The sequence below is a fragment of the Trichechus manatus genome, unplaced genomic scaffold (genome assembly GCF_000243295.1).
Source record: "Trichechus manatus latirostris isolate Lorelei unplaced genomic scaffold, TriManLat1.0 scaffold00017, whole genome shotgun sequence".
Classification (NCBI taxonomy): Eukaryota; Metazoa; Chordata; class Mammalia; order Sirenia; family Trichechidae; genus Trichechus; species Trichechus manatus.
Window position 1 is genome coordinate 20,110,462 of NW_004443953.1, and position 14,615 is coordinate 20,125,076.

The window sequence follows — 14,615 nt, forward strand, 5'->3', positions numbered from 1 at the left end:
CCTAATTTCACCATCATATTTGAATGAGAGTTTTGCAGGATATATTATTCTCGGCTGGCAGTTTTTTTCTTCCGAGGTTTTATATATGTCATCCCGTTGCCTTCTTGCCTGCGTGGTTTCTGCCGAATAATCCGAGCTTAGTCTTACTGTTTCTCCTCTGTATGTGACTTTTTATTTTTCTCGAGCTGCCCTCAGGATTCTTTGTTTGTCTTTAGTTTTAGCAAGTGTGATTATGATATGCCTTGGTGATTTTCTTTTGGGGTCTACCCTATATGGGGTTCATGGAGCTTCTTGGATGGTCAGCTTTTCATCTTTGATGATACTGGGAAAGTTTTCTGTCAGCAATTCTTCAATGATCCTCTATGTGTTTTCTGTTTTCTCCCCCTGTTCTGGAACTCTGATCACTCACAGATTTTTGCTTTTGATTGTATCCCACATAATTCTCAGGGTTTCTTCATTTTTCTTCGTTCATTTTTCTGATTTGTCCTCAAACAGAGTTGTATCTATGCGTTTGTCTTCAGTTTCACTGATCCTGTCTCCCGTCATTTCAGATCTGCTTCTCAGCCCTTCTAATAACTGTCCATTTCTGAAATCTTGTTTATCTTTTGGATTTCTAATTGTTTTTGTATGATTTCTACTTGTGAATTTATTTTAGCATCTTGTTCCTGTATTATTTTCTTGAATTCTTCCATTTTTTTGTCTGCCTTTTCCATGAATTTGTCTGTTTTTTCCCCATTTTTGTCTGCTTTTTGCTTCAACTCTTGAATAATTCTGAATACTAGAGATTTGAATTCCCTATCAGTTAGGTCTAGTGCTTTTTCTTCTACTGTAAAGTCATCTGGTGTTTTATTTTGGATGCCTACTGGAACCATCCTATCCTGTTTTTGAAAATGTTTTGATATTGTTTGCTGTCTTCGGGGCATTCAGTGGCTATTCTCCTTGTTTATTGATTGTAGATGTGTTTGTTTCATCCTGCTTTTTTGTTTTATTTGGTTATGTCTGAGCAGGCGGGCTGTGCATTCTTTGTTGTTTGCTCGTCTGTGGGCACGATACTTTTCACCTCCTTCTCCAATGGGCAAGGTCAGTCACTCAGGTATGGTACAGCACGGCACGTCCAGCTGAAGGGGAGTTGCTTAGATGGATTGTTTGTGGCACGTACCAGGGCTGACAGTGTGGACCGGGAATCAGTGCAGGGTAGGTTCCAGTAGGCCGTGCCTGTGTTGCTTGGGAGTGTGATGATTCAGTGCATGGTGCAGGTAGGCAGGAAAGAGGGGGTAGATTGTGATGTGTGGAGCTAAGATGGGTATGGGAAAGAGGAGAGAGAGGAGAGAGGAACAGAAGCCAAAAATAAACAAAAAAGAGTACTAAGAGAGCTTGCTATTGGAGTGGAGAGATGAGAGACTGAGAAATGGGGAAAGACAAAAATGAAAAAAAAAAAAAGAAAAAGGGTAAAAGAAAAAAATGAATAAATCGAGAAACTGGAAATGAAGAAAGACAGAAAGGGAATAAGAGGAAAGAAAACAAAGAAACAGAAAAAAACCAAAACCAAAAAAAAAAGAAAGAGAAATGCCCCCAGGGATGTCCCTGTGCGTCTGCGCAGAGTAAGGGAGTAGCCTCCAAGCCGCGTGGTACTGCCCCGCTAGAAGGGGCTCCCAAGCTGAGAAAAGAAAAAGAAAACAAACAAACAAATCAAAACAGAACATGTCAGAGCAAAAAGCCCTGGGCATCCCACCAGCGTGGCGGCATGGGCTGGGAAGCAGTTTCACAGTCGAGCGGTGTTTCGCAGCCTTTCAGGAAGAAGCAAAGGTGGCACATGGAGCCAGGTATTTGAGAGAAAGGAGGGGGAGGTGGTGAGAAGAGGTGAGGTAAGGTGGTGAGGTAAGGAAGAAATCTAATGAAGCAGAAAAAAGTAACACCAGCAGCCAACAAAAGGCACTCAGGGAGCCGGCCAGTGCGGGCGAGTGGAATCCAAGCGACACCAGGGTGAAGCTGGTGCTTCCCGGTCAAGAGACTGTGGTTACAGGAAGCAGAGGAAGCTAAGTGGGGGAAGAAGGGTGGGGGGTGGGAAAGTGTATATCGCTGGTGTCCGGTTGTTCTCTTTCCTGCTGGAAGCTTCGTGAAGCTGCTTTCTCATACCCCCGTTCGCTGATCTCCGATAGGAGTCGAAGATGTGGAATCTGTGCTGTGGTAGCTGATAGGGGACCTCTGCATATATTTCTCCTCGTTCTCTGTTCTGGGTCAGTTTCTTATTCCATTAGGTGCTTGGCTGAGTTCTTTATCTCTTCATTTGATGGTTAGGTTTCAGGATTGACGTGTGACTTTGTTTGACTTAGTTTTTCTGATCTTTGCTGTGGAGAGATGGTGTGGTGCTTCTGAGTATAGCGCCATGTGTCCTGGAAGTCCAGGTCACCTCTCTTTTGATGACCCTCTACTTTATCAAGCATGATGTCTTTCTCCAGGGACTGGTCCCTGTTGATAAAATGTCCAAAGTACATGAGACAAAATCTCGCCATCTTCGCTTCTAAAGAGGATTCTGGCTGTAATTCTTCCAAGACAGAGTTGTTCGTTCTTCTGGCATTCCATGGTATATTGAATATTCTTCACCAGCACCATAATTCATATGCATCTGTTTTTCTTCCTTCTTCCTTATTCATTTATGGTATAATTTACCATAATCAGTACATATTTTTAAAGTTTTAAAATTTGGTGGATCCTGACATATGCAGACACCTGCGAAAACACCACTGTAATCAAGATACAGAACTTTTCCATCACCCCCAGAAGTTTATCTGTGTCCGTTTTCAATCCATCTTTTTTTCCTATCCCAGGCAAACATTGATCTGCTTTATGTCACTGTAGAATAGTTTGCATTTTCTAGAATTTTAGATAAATAACAATCATAGAGTATGAACTTTTTGGATTTGATTTCTTTCATTCAGTGTAAATGTTTCGAGATTCTTCCATGTTGGTGCATATATCAATAGTTTGTTCCTTTAAAGTGCCAAGCAGTATTTCATTTAAGAGATATCCCACAATTTGTTTATCCATTCGTCTGTTGTTGGATATTTAGGTTGATTCCAGCTTTTGGCTATTAAAAATAAAGCTTCTGTGAAGATTTATGTACAGGTCTTTGTGAGGACATATATTTTCATTTATTTTGGGTAAATACCTAGGAGTGGAATGGTTGGGTCATTTAAATAGTGTATATTTAACTTTTTAAGACAATTGTCAAACTATTTTCCAAAGTGTGCCATTTTACATCACCACCAGCAGTGTATGAGAGTTTCATTTGCTCCACATCCTTGTTAGTACTTGGTATACCGTTCTTTCTAATTTTAGCCATTTTAATGGATGTATAGTGGTGTCATGTAGTTTTACTTTGCGTTTTCTGATGATGAATACTGTTGAGCATCTTTTCATGCACTAATTGGCCATTAATATATCTTTTGTGAAGTATCTATTGAAATCTTTCCTTGTTTTTTTTAAATTGGATTGTTTCTTACTATATATATATATGTGTATATATATATATATATGGTTTATGTATAAGTCCTTTGTCTCTTTGTCTAATATACATATTCTGTGAATGTTTTCTCCCCATCTGACTTGCTTTTTTTGTTTTAATTGTGTTTTTCAAAGAGCAGAAGTTTTTGATTTTTTAAATTATGAATGAAGTCAGTTTTACCCATTTTTTTCTCTGATGGTAAGTGCTTCCTGTGTTTTGTCTAAGAAACCTTTGCCTGTCCCAAGGTTGTAGTTACTTTTCTCTTGTATTTCCTTCTGGAAGTTTTTTACTTTTAGGTTTTACATTTAATTTAAGCTTATGGTGCATTTAGAATTAATTTTTGTATATGATATGAGTTAAGGGTCAATGTTCATCTTCTTCCCCACATGGATTCCAGTTCTAGCACCATTTGTTAGAGCGACTTTCCTTTCCATCACTGACTTGCAGTGGCACCTTTGTTGAAAATGAGTTGACCGTTTATGTGTGGATCTGTTTCTCAGTTCCTTGTTCTGTTCCACTGATCTACATCTCTTCACCAATACCAAACTGTCCTGCTTACTATAGCTTTATAGTAAGGGTTAAAGTCAGATTGAGTAAGTCATCCAGCTTTGTTCTTTAAAAAATTTTCTTTCTTGGTGCTTTGCATTTCCATATACGTTTTGAAATTAGCTTGTCAATTTCTATCAAAAAAGCGTGCTAGAATTTTAATTTTGATTGCATTCGGTCTATATCAATTTGGGGAGAATTGTCTTCTTCAATAATATTGCGTCTTCGAATCCATGAACATAGTGTTTCTCTTCATTTATTTAGGTCTTTTAAAATTTCTCTTAGCAGTGTTCTGTAACATACCTTTTGTTAGATTTATTCCTAAGTGTTTTATGTGTTTTGATGCTATTGTAAATGGAATTTTTTGTGGGGAGGAGATTACTTTTTAAACTTAATTTTGTTGTATACTAGTGTAAAATAATAATGTATTTCCAAAGTCAAATCTACAAAATAAGGTATCTACTCCTGTGCCTTACACTCTGTTCTCTTTCTCCTTTCATAGATAACTTTTAATCTTTAATACACATTTTTTTGTTTATTGCATTTTTATGCACATAACATGTACCTTCTACTTTTGTTTGCCAGCCGCTCCCTTCCCCCTTGAAGTATTTGCATAAGTGCTTTATGCTAATTTTATTTTATAGCAACGTTAGTAAAATATCTCTCGGGGAGGAAGCAGCTGGCTAAAAGGTGCATGCTATTTGCATAAAAATGTGGTATTCTATTAATTAGCAAATGTATATAATTTGCATTCCTCCCTTAAATGGTAGCATACTGTGCACACTTTTTCCACCTGGCTTTTTACACTTTAAGTGTATCCTTTTGATCACTCCATAGTGGTATATAAGACATATTCTCTATTTCTTTTTACAGCTGTAAAGTACTTAATTGTATAAACGTTCATAGTTTAATCCAGCAGTTCTCTACTGATGGATATTTGAGTTGTTTTCAGTCTTTTGTTGTTACATAGAGTAGCCCTTCACATGTGTCTTTTTTACAAAGCCCATCTGCTTAACCACTGTTCTAATCATTCTTTTATGACTCTCTAACCTGGATGTCTTTCTAGAGCTCCATATCTTTAACTGCCTGGTGCCTACTGGACATTCTTACTTGAATTTTCCTTTGGGACTTCAAAAAAGTATGAATAAAACTTACCTGACATTTTTCTCCACTTTCCCAGCCAGGCTTCTATCCCATTCTTCCTTATTTCTGTAGATGGCAGTCACTTACTCTCAGACATCAGAGTCATATTTTATTTTCATCTAACCCATGAATTCTCTTCTGATTTGGCTCCCAATTTCGTTTGTATCCCACTTTAATTATTTCTTATACATAGACTAACACAAAATATTTTATGGCTCTCCACTATTCATCAAATAAAGCCTTAATTCCTCATTTAGCTCCAACCTACTTTTCCCATCTTATACTTATGTACCTTATTCCTGCGTCAAACCAAACCGTTTTCCATTCCTGAATATACTATAAACTTTATCCTCATGTGTTTACTTATATCTCTTTGTCTGCATTAGCCTAAGATGCTTGCTCTTCCTTCATTACTGTCTGTCAAAATCCTACATGTGCAAGCAAGCCCTACTTCCACAAAAACTTGCTCAACAAACAATGATCTCTCCCTCCTCAGAACTTCCAGAGCGCTTACCTTATACTGCTCTCCTCTTAATTTGCCACCTTAAATAAGTTTGTATTTGTTTCTTTTGAGAATGTGGGGTCCTTGGTAGAGAGAGGCTGTGTGTCGTTTATCTTTATATCACTCATCACACCAGGCACAGTGCTTTGTGCATAATGGGTGCTCTAGTACATATTTGTTAAGTGAATGAATTCTTGCCAACAGTCTTTATGTGTAAGTGATACTGTGTACTTTTCTAACCTCAGAAGATATCATGCTATTAGACATATTTATTTTTGAACTGTTAAGTACTGCCATTTATGCCAATTAGGTCGGCTATTCCCTATTCCCCAAACCCTTTTCATCGCATATGTTTGTGTTATCTTGATGCTTTGTGAACTTTATTGAAATTTCAGTTTGGTGGTTAAGGGAAAATGTTGGCATAACAGGATGACTGTTAAGTACTACTGGGTATAGGCGGAAAGTTCTTTTATATTCATTATCTTGGAAAATTTAATCTGGTAAAGAATACTTTTCCATATGCTCATGTTGTTCTTAAAACTTTGTCCCTTCATTTCATTCTTAAAAGCTAATGGAGAAAGCCTACATGCCTGGAAAGTTTTGCATTATAATAGTGATGTCAGAGCAAACCAGAATACACATGTCTTCTTCCCCAGAACTACTCTGAGTTCAGTTATGCTGCCACAGCAATGAGTGAGACTTTACCAACTTAGCTAAGAGTTAGGTTTTGGCAAATCATTGGAAAGCTCTTCATTAATTATGATAATTAGGTCAAAATACCTTGAAAAAGTACAAAGTTGTTTTGTAAAAATGTCCCTGAGGGGGTTTTGTTTTGGGGCAGTAGGGAAGGGTGAGTATCCATGTGCACACACACTGTATCTATTTCATACACATACTAATGTGATTTTCTTTTAGTTGTGATTTTCTTTAGTTAACCATGAGATAGGAAAAGCAGCTATGGAAAATAGTCTGACACTTCCTCTAAAAGTTAAACGTAGAATTACATATGACTCAACAATTCTACTCCTAGGTATATATCCCAAAGAATTGAAAGTAGGGACACAAACAGATACGAGTACACCAATGTTTTAGTCATCTAGTGCTGCTATAACAGAAATAGCACAAGTGGATGGCTTTAACAAAGAGAAGTTTATTCTCTCACAATCCAGTAGGCCACAAGTCCAAATTCAGGGTGTCAGCTCCAGGGGAAGGCTTTCTCTCTCTGTCGGCTCTGGAGGAAGGTCCTTGTCATGAGTCTTCCCTTGGTCTGGGAGCAGCTCAGCACAGGAACCTCGGGTCCAAAGGACGTGCTCTGCTCCCAGCACTGCTTTCTTGGTGGTATGAGGTCCCCAACTCTGCTTGCTTCCCTTTCCTTTTATTTCTTGTAAGATAAAAGGTGGTACAGCCATACCCCAGGGAAGCTCCCTTTACATTGGATGAGGGATGTGACCTTAATAAGGATTTTACAATCCCACCCTAATCCTGTTTAACATAAAGTTACAATCACTTAATGGAAGATAACCACACAGTACTGGGAATCATGGCCCAGACAAATTGATACACACATTTTTTGGGGGACATAATTCAATCCATGATAGCCAGTGTTCATTGCATCATTATTCACAATGGCCAAAAGGTGGAAACAACCCAAGTGTCCATCAAGAGATGAATAGATGAACAAGAGGTAGTATGTATATACAATGAAATATTATTCAGCCATAAAGAAAAATGAATTTCTTATGTATGTGATGGCATGGGTGAACCTTGAAAACATTGTTAAGTTGGTCACAAAAGGACAAATATTGTATGATCTCATTTATGTGAAATATCTAGAATAGGCAAATGCATTCAGACAAAAATTTAGTAGTAGTTACCAGGGTCTTGGGGGTGGTGGTGGGGAATAGGGAGTTACTGCTTAAGAGGGCCTTAAGATGAAAAACATTTGGGAATGGATACTGATGATTGCACAGCATGCTGAATATAATGTCACTGAATTGTACACTTAAAAATGGTTAAAATGGCAAATGTTTTGTTATATATGTTTTACCACAATAAAAATCAAAAATAAAAAAAGAAAGGAAAAGCAAACAATAAAGGATGTATGTAGCTATACACATGGAGATAATTTCTGTATTATGTATGGGCTAATGGAAAGAGGAAAAGAAAATCAGATTGGGACAAGAATGAGATTTCCCTTTTACCACCTCACCTAGCTTGGGACAGCTCTTCTTAAGTAATTAAGTTGGAGGTAATTTTATTAGCTAAATGTTATTCATGTATTTCCATTTAGCTTCCCTTTGGGGTTCAGTTTTCTCAACTGTACAGCAAGGGCATCAGTCTTGATTTCTGTTTTCTAAATTTCTTTCATTCATGTACCACTTACTTTTATGACTTTAGCCAAGTCCACATTGTATCCATATACTGTTGTTCACTGGAGATTTTTCTTTAAATTGACTCTGCTCTTTTTATTTTATTTTTTATGGGTTGACTTGTGTCCCCCTAAAATATGTGTATCAATTTGGCTAGGCTGTGATTCCCAGTATTGTGTAATTGTCCACCGTTTTATCATCTCATGTGATTTTCCTATGTGTTGCAAATGCTATCACTATGATGTTAATAAGATGGATTATTGGCAATTATGTTGATGGGATCTATAAGATTAGATTGTGTTTTAAGCCAATCTCTTTTGAGATATAAAAGAGAGAAGTGAGCAGAGAGACATGGGAACCTCATACTACCAAGAAAGCAATGCCTGACTCTCCTCTTCTTAAAAGGAAACTTTATGTCCCTGCCCTAAATGGAAAACAGTACACAATAAAATAAACACGTACATGATAAGTTATATTCGTCCATGGTCATCGAAAATCATTCATTGGTGTTGCCAATGAGTGGTATGATTGCCACACGCTGGTTGAACACCCTACTAACTGATCTCAAAGGTTCTTTTCTGGCTTTAACACTTTATAAAGTCTGTTCTGCTTTGCTCACATAGTTGAGATTTCTTGTTAGAATTTTATAGGCCTCCTCCATAAAACAAAGGCTAGTTTGGTTATTAGCCTTTATTTTAATAGGCAAAGTTTGAATAGCCATTTTTATAGAAATTTTCTATGAATATGACAAATATGATGTGTTCCTATGGTAGCATTGGCTTAGAGGGAGAACAGCTTCAAAACTGAACAATTATTTGGCTCAGTGAACTAAACAGAGAAATAAAGTCATAAGATTAGATAGTAGAAGTGGCGGGGAGGGGAGGCTTCAGACATTTTTCAGGGATCATTTTTTGTGCTACCTATCTTAGGTAAGTTTTAGCTAAGTATTAGAATAAAGCAGCATTAGATGTAGCACTTTATAACTGAATTTTAAAAGTGTTTTGGTCTTTTTCCTTTAACAAAATATGTGCTTTTAGATTTCTTCAGAGGCCCTACAGTATCAAATATCCGCCTGGCTGGTTTAGAGTATGTTCTGCACTTCACTGCACTGAATGGGAAGATTCACTTTCGAAGCTATAAGTAAGTCCATCTGTTTAGCATGCTTTTGTAAATCCTCAGGGTTGGTATTTTAGTGTGACTGTTTTGTAGTGCTCAAACCTGGACTTGGTGTCCAGCCAAAAGTTTGGAGAGTTTGCAGAATAGCAGTGGCAGCAGCTCTCTGCTGAGCCTCAATTTGGTCATCCCCCTGTTAACCCACACCTCTGAAGGTCATCCCCCTGTTAACCCATACCCAGAGCATCTAATGCTACACTCTGTCTGAGCTTAGAACACTAATTCAGTCCCGGCTTCTTGTAGCTTTATGTGGTAACTCCTTATTTTTCCTGACTAGATCTGTAGCACTAAGCTGCTTGTCTTAGGCCAACCCAAGGAAATCTCAAAACCCTGGGTCTGAAAAATGGAATCTGAAGGGAACAAGAAGATGTAGTGGCTGGACTCATTTTATCCTCTGTCTCCAGACTAGTTCCTCTACCGTGTATTTCCTCTATGCTATAAATCCTAGCAAGCAGAGTTGTGTTTTGTTTTTTCTTGTTTTTTTTTTTTTTTTTTGAGCTAAGCTTAATACTTTTTTTCCTTTTTAAAAACAAAGTATTGGCACGGGCTGATACAGCCCACACTTTCTTAGAGAATACTTGACTTCCACAGAATGCCTTTCTTTGTACAATGAATTCAGACTTTGACGTGCGTTTTGAGCTGTGGTGTGGCGGTGCAGCCTGCTAGCTCAGTATTTGCAGTGTGGTCTGTACAGCACTCCTTGTTTGTGTAGCATTTGTGGACTTCAGCGTTTCTTACATGGCTTTAAATTTTTTTTTTTTTGGTCACCTTCACAATGGAATACATGGAGGACCAGCTTATGTCCAGTGAACCTCCAGTTGAAACTAAACAAATATTCACCTATTTTGGCAATGAATGATTTCCATCTTTGTCTCAACTGTATTGAGTCAGAGATAATTTATTTCTTTTTAACATATCATTAGTACTACCACTTCTGTTTTTCTATATTTTCCTTTCATTAAAAAAAATAAAAGGCAAAATGCAGTAAATACACAAATGATTGCATGATAATTAGGGATTTCAAATCATTTTTAGATAGTTGAGGTTGAGAGCTTCTTAAATGTTATTTGAATACACTTGATTTGGGTGCTTGCAAGACATATTATACTATAAATGAGAACAAGAAATCAAAGATGAAAAATCACTAATGTAAAAACATTCTTTCAGAAAACTGTTAAACATAGAGACTTTTGAGGATACAAAGGAGATAGAAAGATAAAGGTCTTTGAGAAATGAATAATTAAGAATAGCCTAAAATTCTTTCATGTTGAACATTTTCAAAGAAAGTATTTGCTTATAATAGAACTTAAATTTAGTGTAAAGAAAGATTTATTTGTAAAGAAAGAAGTAAATCCAAAGAGAATAAAGCAAAATGGGCAGAAAATGAGCAAATCAGACTTCAGAAACAGGGTAAATCAGCATTGTAACTACATATATCCACCCCATCCACTTACTTTAAGAAGAATATGATTTCTGGAATCACCATTAGCTTAGCATAGCCTCCCCCATAATGAAAAAAAAAGGTTTGAATTTTTAACACCAGAGATCCTAGTGTAAAAAGTTTACACAGGTGTTCCATATGTACCCTGTAATACTTGTTATTGATTTGAAATAGGAAATGGGCAGCATGATTGAGAGCGAGCTGCTGTGGAAGAATATCACTGAACATGTGGCTCAGCTTAGTATTCTGGGGCTGTGCCATGCTTAGGAGGGGCAGGGGATGAAGAAGAGGATGCAGGAAGTGAGCATCACCTCCAAGCCTAGTGACCTCGCTCTCAGCTCAGCCACATGACGTGGGCAGGTCACTACTTCTCAGGGCCCCCGTTTCTTCCTCTGCAGAGTGTAGCAATCCCATATAGGTCATCGCCTCCCTCTGAAATCTGAGATCTATGAGTTGATAGTTCTACTTTATGGAAGAAATCCACATATAGATGGTTCTCTAGAGAAGCAAAACCTGTGAAGATTTATCTCAAGGAAAAGGCTCACACGGTTGTACAAGCTGGCAAGTCCCAAGTCTGTGGGTTAGACCTTAGGCTCGAGCCTTCTCCTGACTCGCATAGCTGCAAGGCCTGACGAACCCAAGATCAGCAGGTCAGGCAGCAGGCTGCTGGCTCATGGGCCATAGAGGCTGACGAATCCCAAAATCGGCAGACAGTATGGCAGGCTACTGGCTCAAGACCCAAGATGTGGAGGTCATATGATGAGGAGCCAGATGCAGGATACAGAGCGAGCAAAAGCCAGCCAGCAGGCTTTACCAGAACATCCATATGTATTGGATGCAGGGCCCCTCTCCCCAAAACTCCCCTAATAACTGATTGTCTGATCACATCAGATCACATCATGGAGGTGATTATATCATATCACAAAATGGAGGATAACTATATCATTACATTACTGCCAAATTACATTATTATATAACTGCCAAACCACTTAGAATCATGGCCCAGCCAAGTTGACACACAGCCTTAATCATCACAGATGGAAACATGCCAGAGAAGAGTATCTGAATTAAAGCAGCATCCCAGGCACTCTTAGTGGTGCATTGTCGTGTCCTTGCTTTCTTGACCACTGCAGCAGCTTAGCCCTTAAGCAGTTTATCTATAAGTGGTAATGCATAATATTCGCACATATTATTTGTGAAGATTAATAAGGCTTATAAGATGGTTTTGAGCTTCTTGACTGAAAGAACCTCTGAACATGAAATTATATTAATATAACTTTGACCTGACCTTCTGGGGGAGTAAATGATAAGAGTTATTGATCTCTTCCTGCACATCCTATAATAATTAATTTCTCTTATCTGAGTGACCATTTGTATTCCTTGGAGTATTGTATTCACTGTAAGGTCTGACCACAGTCAGAGCCATTACTGTGAAACAGAAAATCTTTAGTAACTGCTACATACATCTTTGCTCTAGTATTGGTTAGGTTTTACGGGGATAAATACACAATAACAGGAAGTGATAAATGTACCTTTAAAAGCAAACAATGTTATAGGCAAGGAGTTTAAGTAATGAAAACAGAATGTCAGCTGAAGAGAAGGGTATGGGAGGGGAAAAAAACAGGAAGTTACATTTTGAACAAGAGTAGTAATACCAATCTTTTTCAAGAATTAGACAAGTTATACAAATATGTATATATAGAAATTGCCTCTTAGCATGTCTAACAGCCAGAGCCCATCTGAGAGGGTAGGAACTGGGTTCTGTTTGTGTTTGTATCCCTGCATCTTGCACCATACAGTCTTGCGGAACTGAATGTCACTTTTGATTTAGAATTTACAGGAAAAGGAAAACAAAAAACCTTGAGGTTAGGATCTGAGATAGAGATTAGGCAGATGGTGTAAAAATTCTTGGCATTGTTTGACTGGAGACATGAAGGCCTGGGATGGAAATGACTGTCTTTCAAAAGGGAAAAAGTGCAGTGTGTGTGATGGAATGAGGGTGAAGGAAATGGTTTTACTTCTAGTTATTTTTTTTTATGACTGAATATCTAATAGTCCCTTCATTTTGCTGCACATGATCCCCCAAGTCTATAATTTCCTATTTCCATGGAGAAAATTGGTGAATTAAAACTGATCATTGAGTATGTTTTAAAAAAAATACATTGCCTCTGTAGAACTAGTAATCAGCAGATTAGGTTATTTTTTAAAGAACTTAACAATTGAGAAATTTATCATTAGAGAATAGCAAATCCCCATTACCATGAAGGATGGAATCGTAATTTCACAAAGGAAAACTCAGTGTATTTCAGATACTGAACTCAGAGAAACCTCTTGGCCTATAGGTACTGTTTGAAGTTGTTGGATTCCAACATGAAGAAAGAGAAGCAGTTTTTTTTTTTAAATGTGTTTGAGGGGTGGAGAAAGAGAGATCCATCATATGATTAAGTATTATTTGATATATTTTAAACCTATAATAAAAATTATATCTTAATATTTTAGATTTCACTGTTAAAATTTTAATAAAGGGAAAGGATTATAGGCCTCTTACCAGAAACTATATGCAGAGAAATGAAAACTGGTGAAAATTTTATTTCTATCGATTTGATATGCCAGTGAGCATACTTAATGAAATGGTTAAAATAATGTCATCTGCATGGATAGCGTGACACTGTAACTTATTCAATAAAATAGCAACATAGGTAGTTACATGTGTTGTTGTTGTGTGCTGTTGGGTGCGGTCTAGTTGACTCTACTTACAGCAACCTTATATGACTGAGTAGAACTGCCCTATAGGGTTTTTTTTTTGCTGTAATTTCTACAGAAGCAGATAGCCACGTCTTTCTCCCTCGGAGCTGCTTGGTGGGTTTGAACCACCACCGTTTTGGTTAGCAGCCAAGCTCTTAGTTTTAGTTGTTGCACTGTGTACAGTGGTGCTTGGGTGATATGAATCCATCAGGCGTGGAATAAGCTGTTCTGGTCGACAAGTTTTCTACTTAGCTGAAAATTAGCACTTCAGGTGGTGGAAGATCTTTTTTGTTGAAATTTTACATATAATTTCCCTGATTATTTTACTACACTGTATCCTGTATCTTGATGACATATGTGCGTGTATCATTACAAATATCAGTTATTTGGAGGTACTGAAAATGTAGATGCAAATGCAGAAGTATGTGTGATACAGCAGAGAAAAGTGGTCACTGCCCCTATATGGGTCTTTGAATTAGGTTTTAGGGAAGATGTTCTGGTATGAGCCAATTTTAGCTTCTAAAAAAATTTTCCCCCACGACAGGCATTCTCTCTGATCTCTTCTTCTGGATCCACTGTGAAGAGTGTGGCCTAGGGCTTTCATTTAGGCTGTCCTTTTCCTTGTGCTTTCCCCCTTCAAGCCCCATACTAACATTTCATATTTATTTTTTAAAAAAACTACCATTGTTTTGTTGTTGTTTTAACACGTCTGCTCTTTACATATCCTAGGCTGATTTTTTTTTTGAGAAGGGGGCTTGTTCAAGTGGGTATAAATTATTGTATCTGCTACAGCGTTATCTGTTATTATCACTCTGCTGCAGCCAGTAAGCGCACCTCCATGATGGACTGGTGGCTGGCCCAGCTGCAGGTGACACACTTCAGGCTCAAAGAGCTGCACATGGCTTTTGCACACTCTTTCTGCTCCCTGGTGTTTGTTGCTCTCCTGCATATTCCTTACTGTGTTTTCCTCTTTGGTTCTTTCTTCTCTTGTGTTACCTGCTGCCTGTCCCACACCCTAGCTTTTGTGTAAAAAGGCTTATCTTTTATAAACATTATTGTTCAGTCAACCCTTTTTCCTTGTGGAGACCTGGCTACTGTAACAAATTGAGTATAATCTTTGGGTCTTCAGCTGTTCTTGTGGTATTACTCACAGAAAGGATTTGCATTGTCTCTTCTCTCTCTCCCTCCACC

At 37.9% G+C, this 14,615-nt stretch overlaps 1 protein-coding gene across 3 annotated transcripts in view; it reads left to right on the forward strand.

The window, feature by feature from the left end:
• Nucleotides 1–14,615, forward strand: part of RPF2 (ribosome production factor 2 homolog) — a 59,225-nt gene that overhangs the window by 40,836 nt on the left and 3,774 nt on the right. For all 3 annotated transcript variants that reach the window (XM_023727672.1, XM_004372468.2, XM_023727673.1), the window contains one exon: nucleotides 9,103–9,205. In XM_023727672.1, coding sequence (XP_023583440.1) covers nucleotides 9,103–9,205 — 103 coding nt within the window. The remainder of the gene's footprint in view (nucleotides 1–9,102; nucleotides 9,206–14,615) is intronic.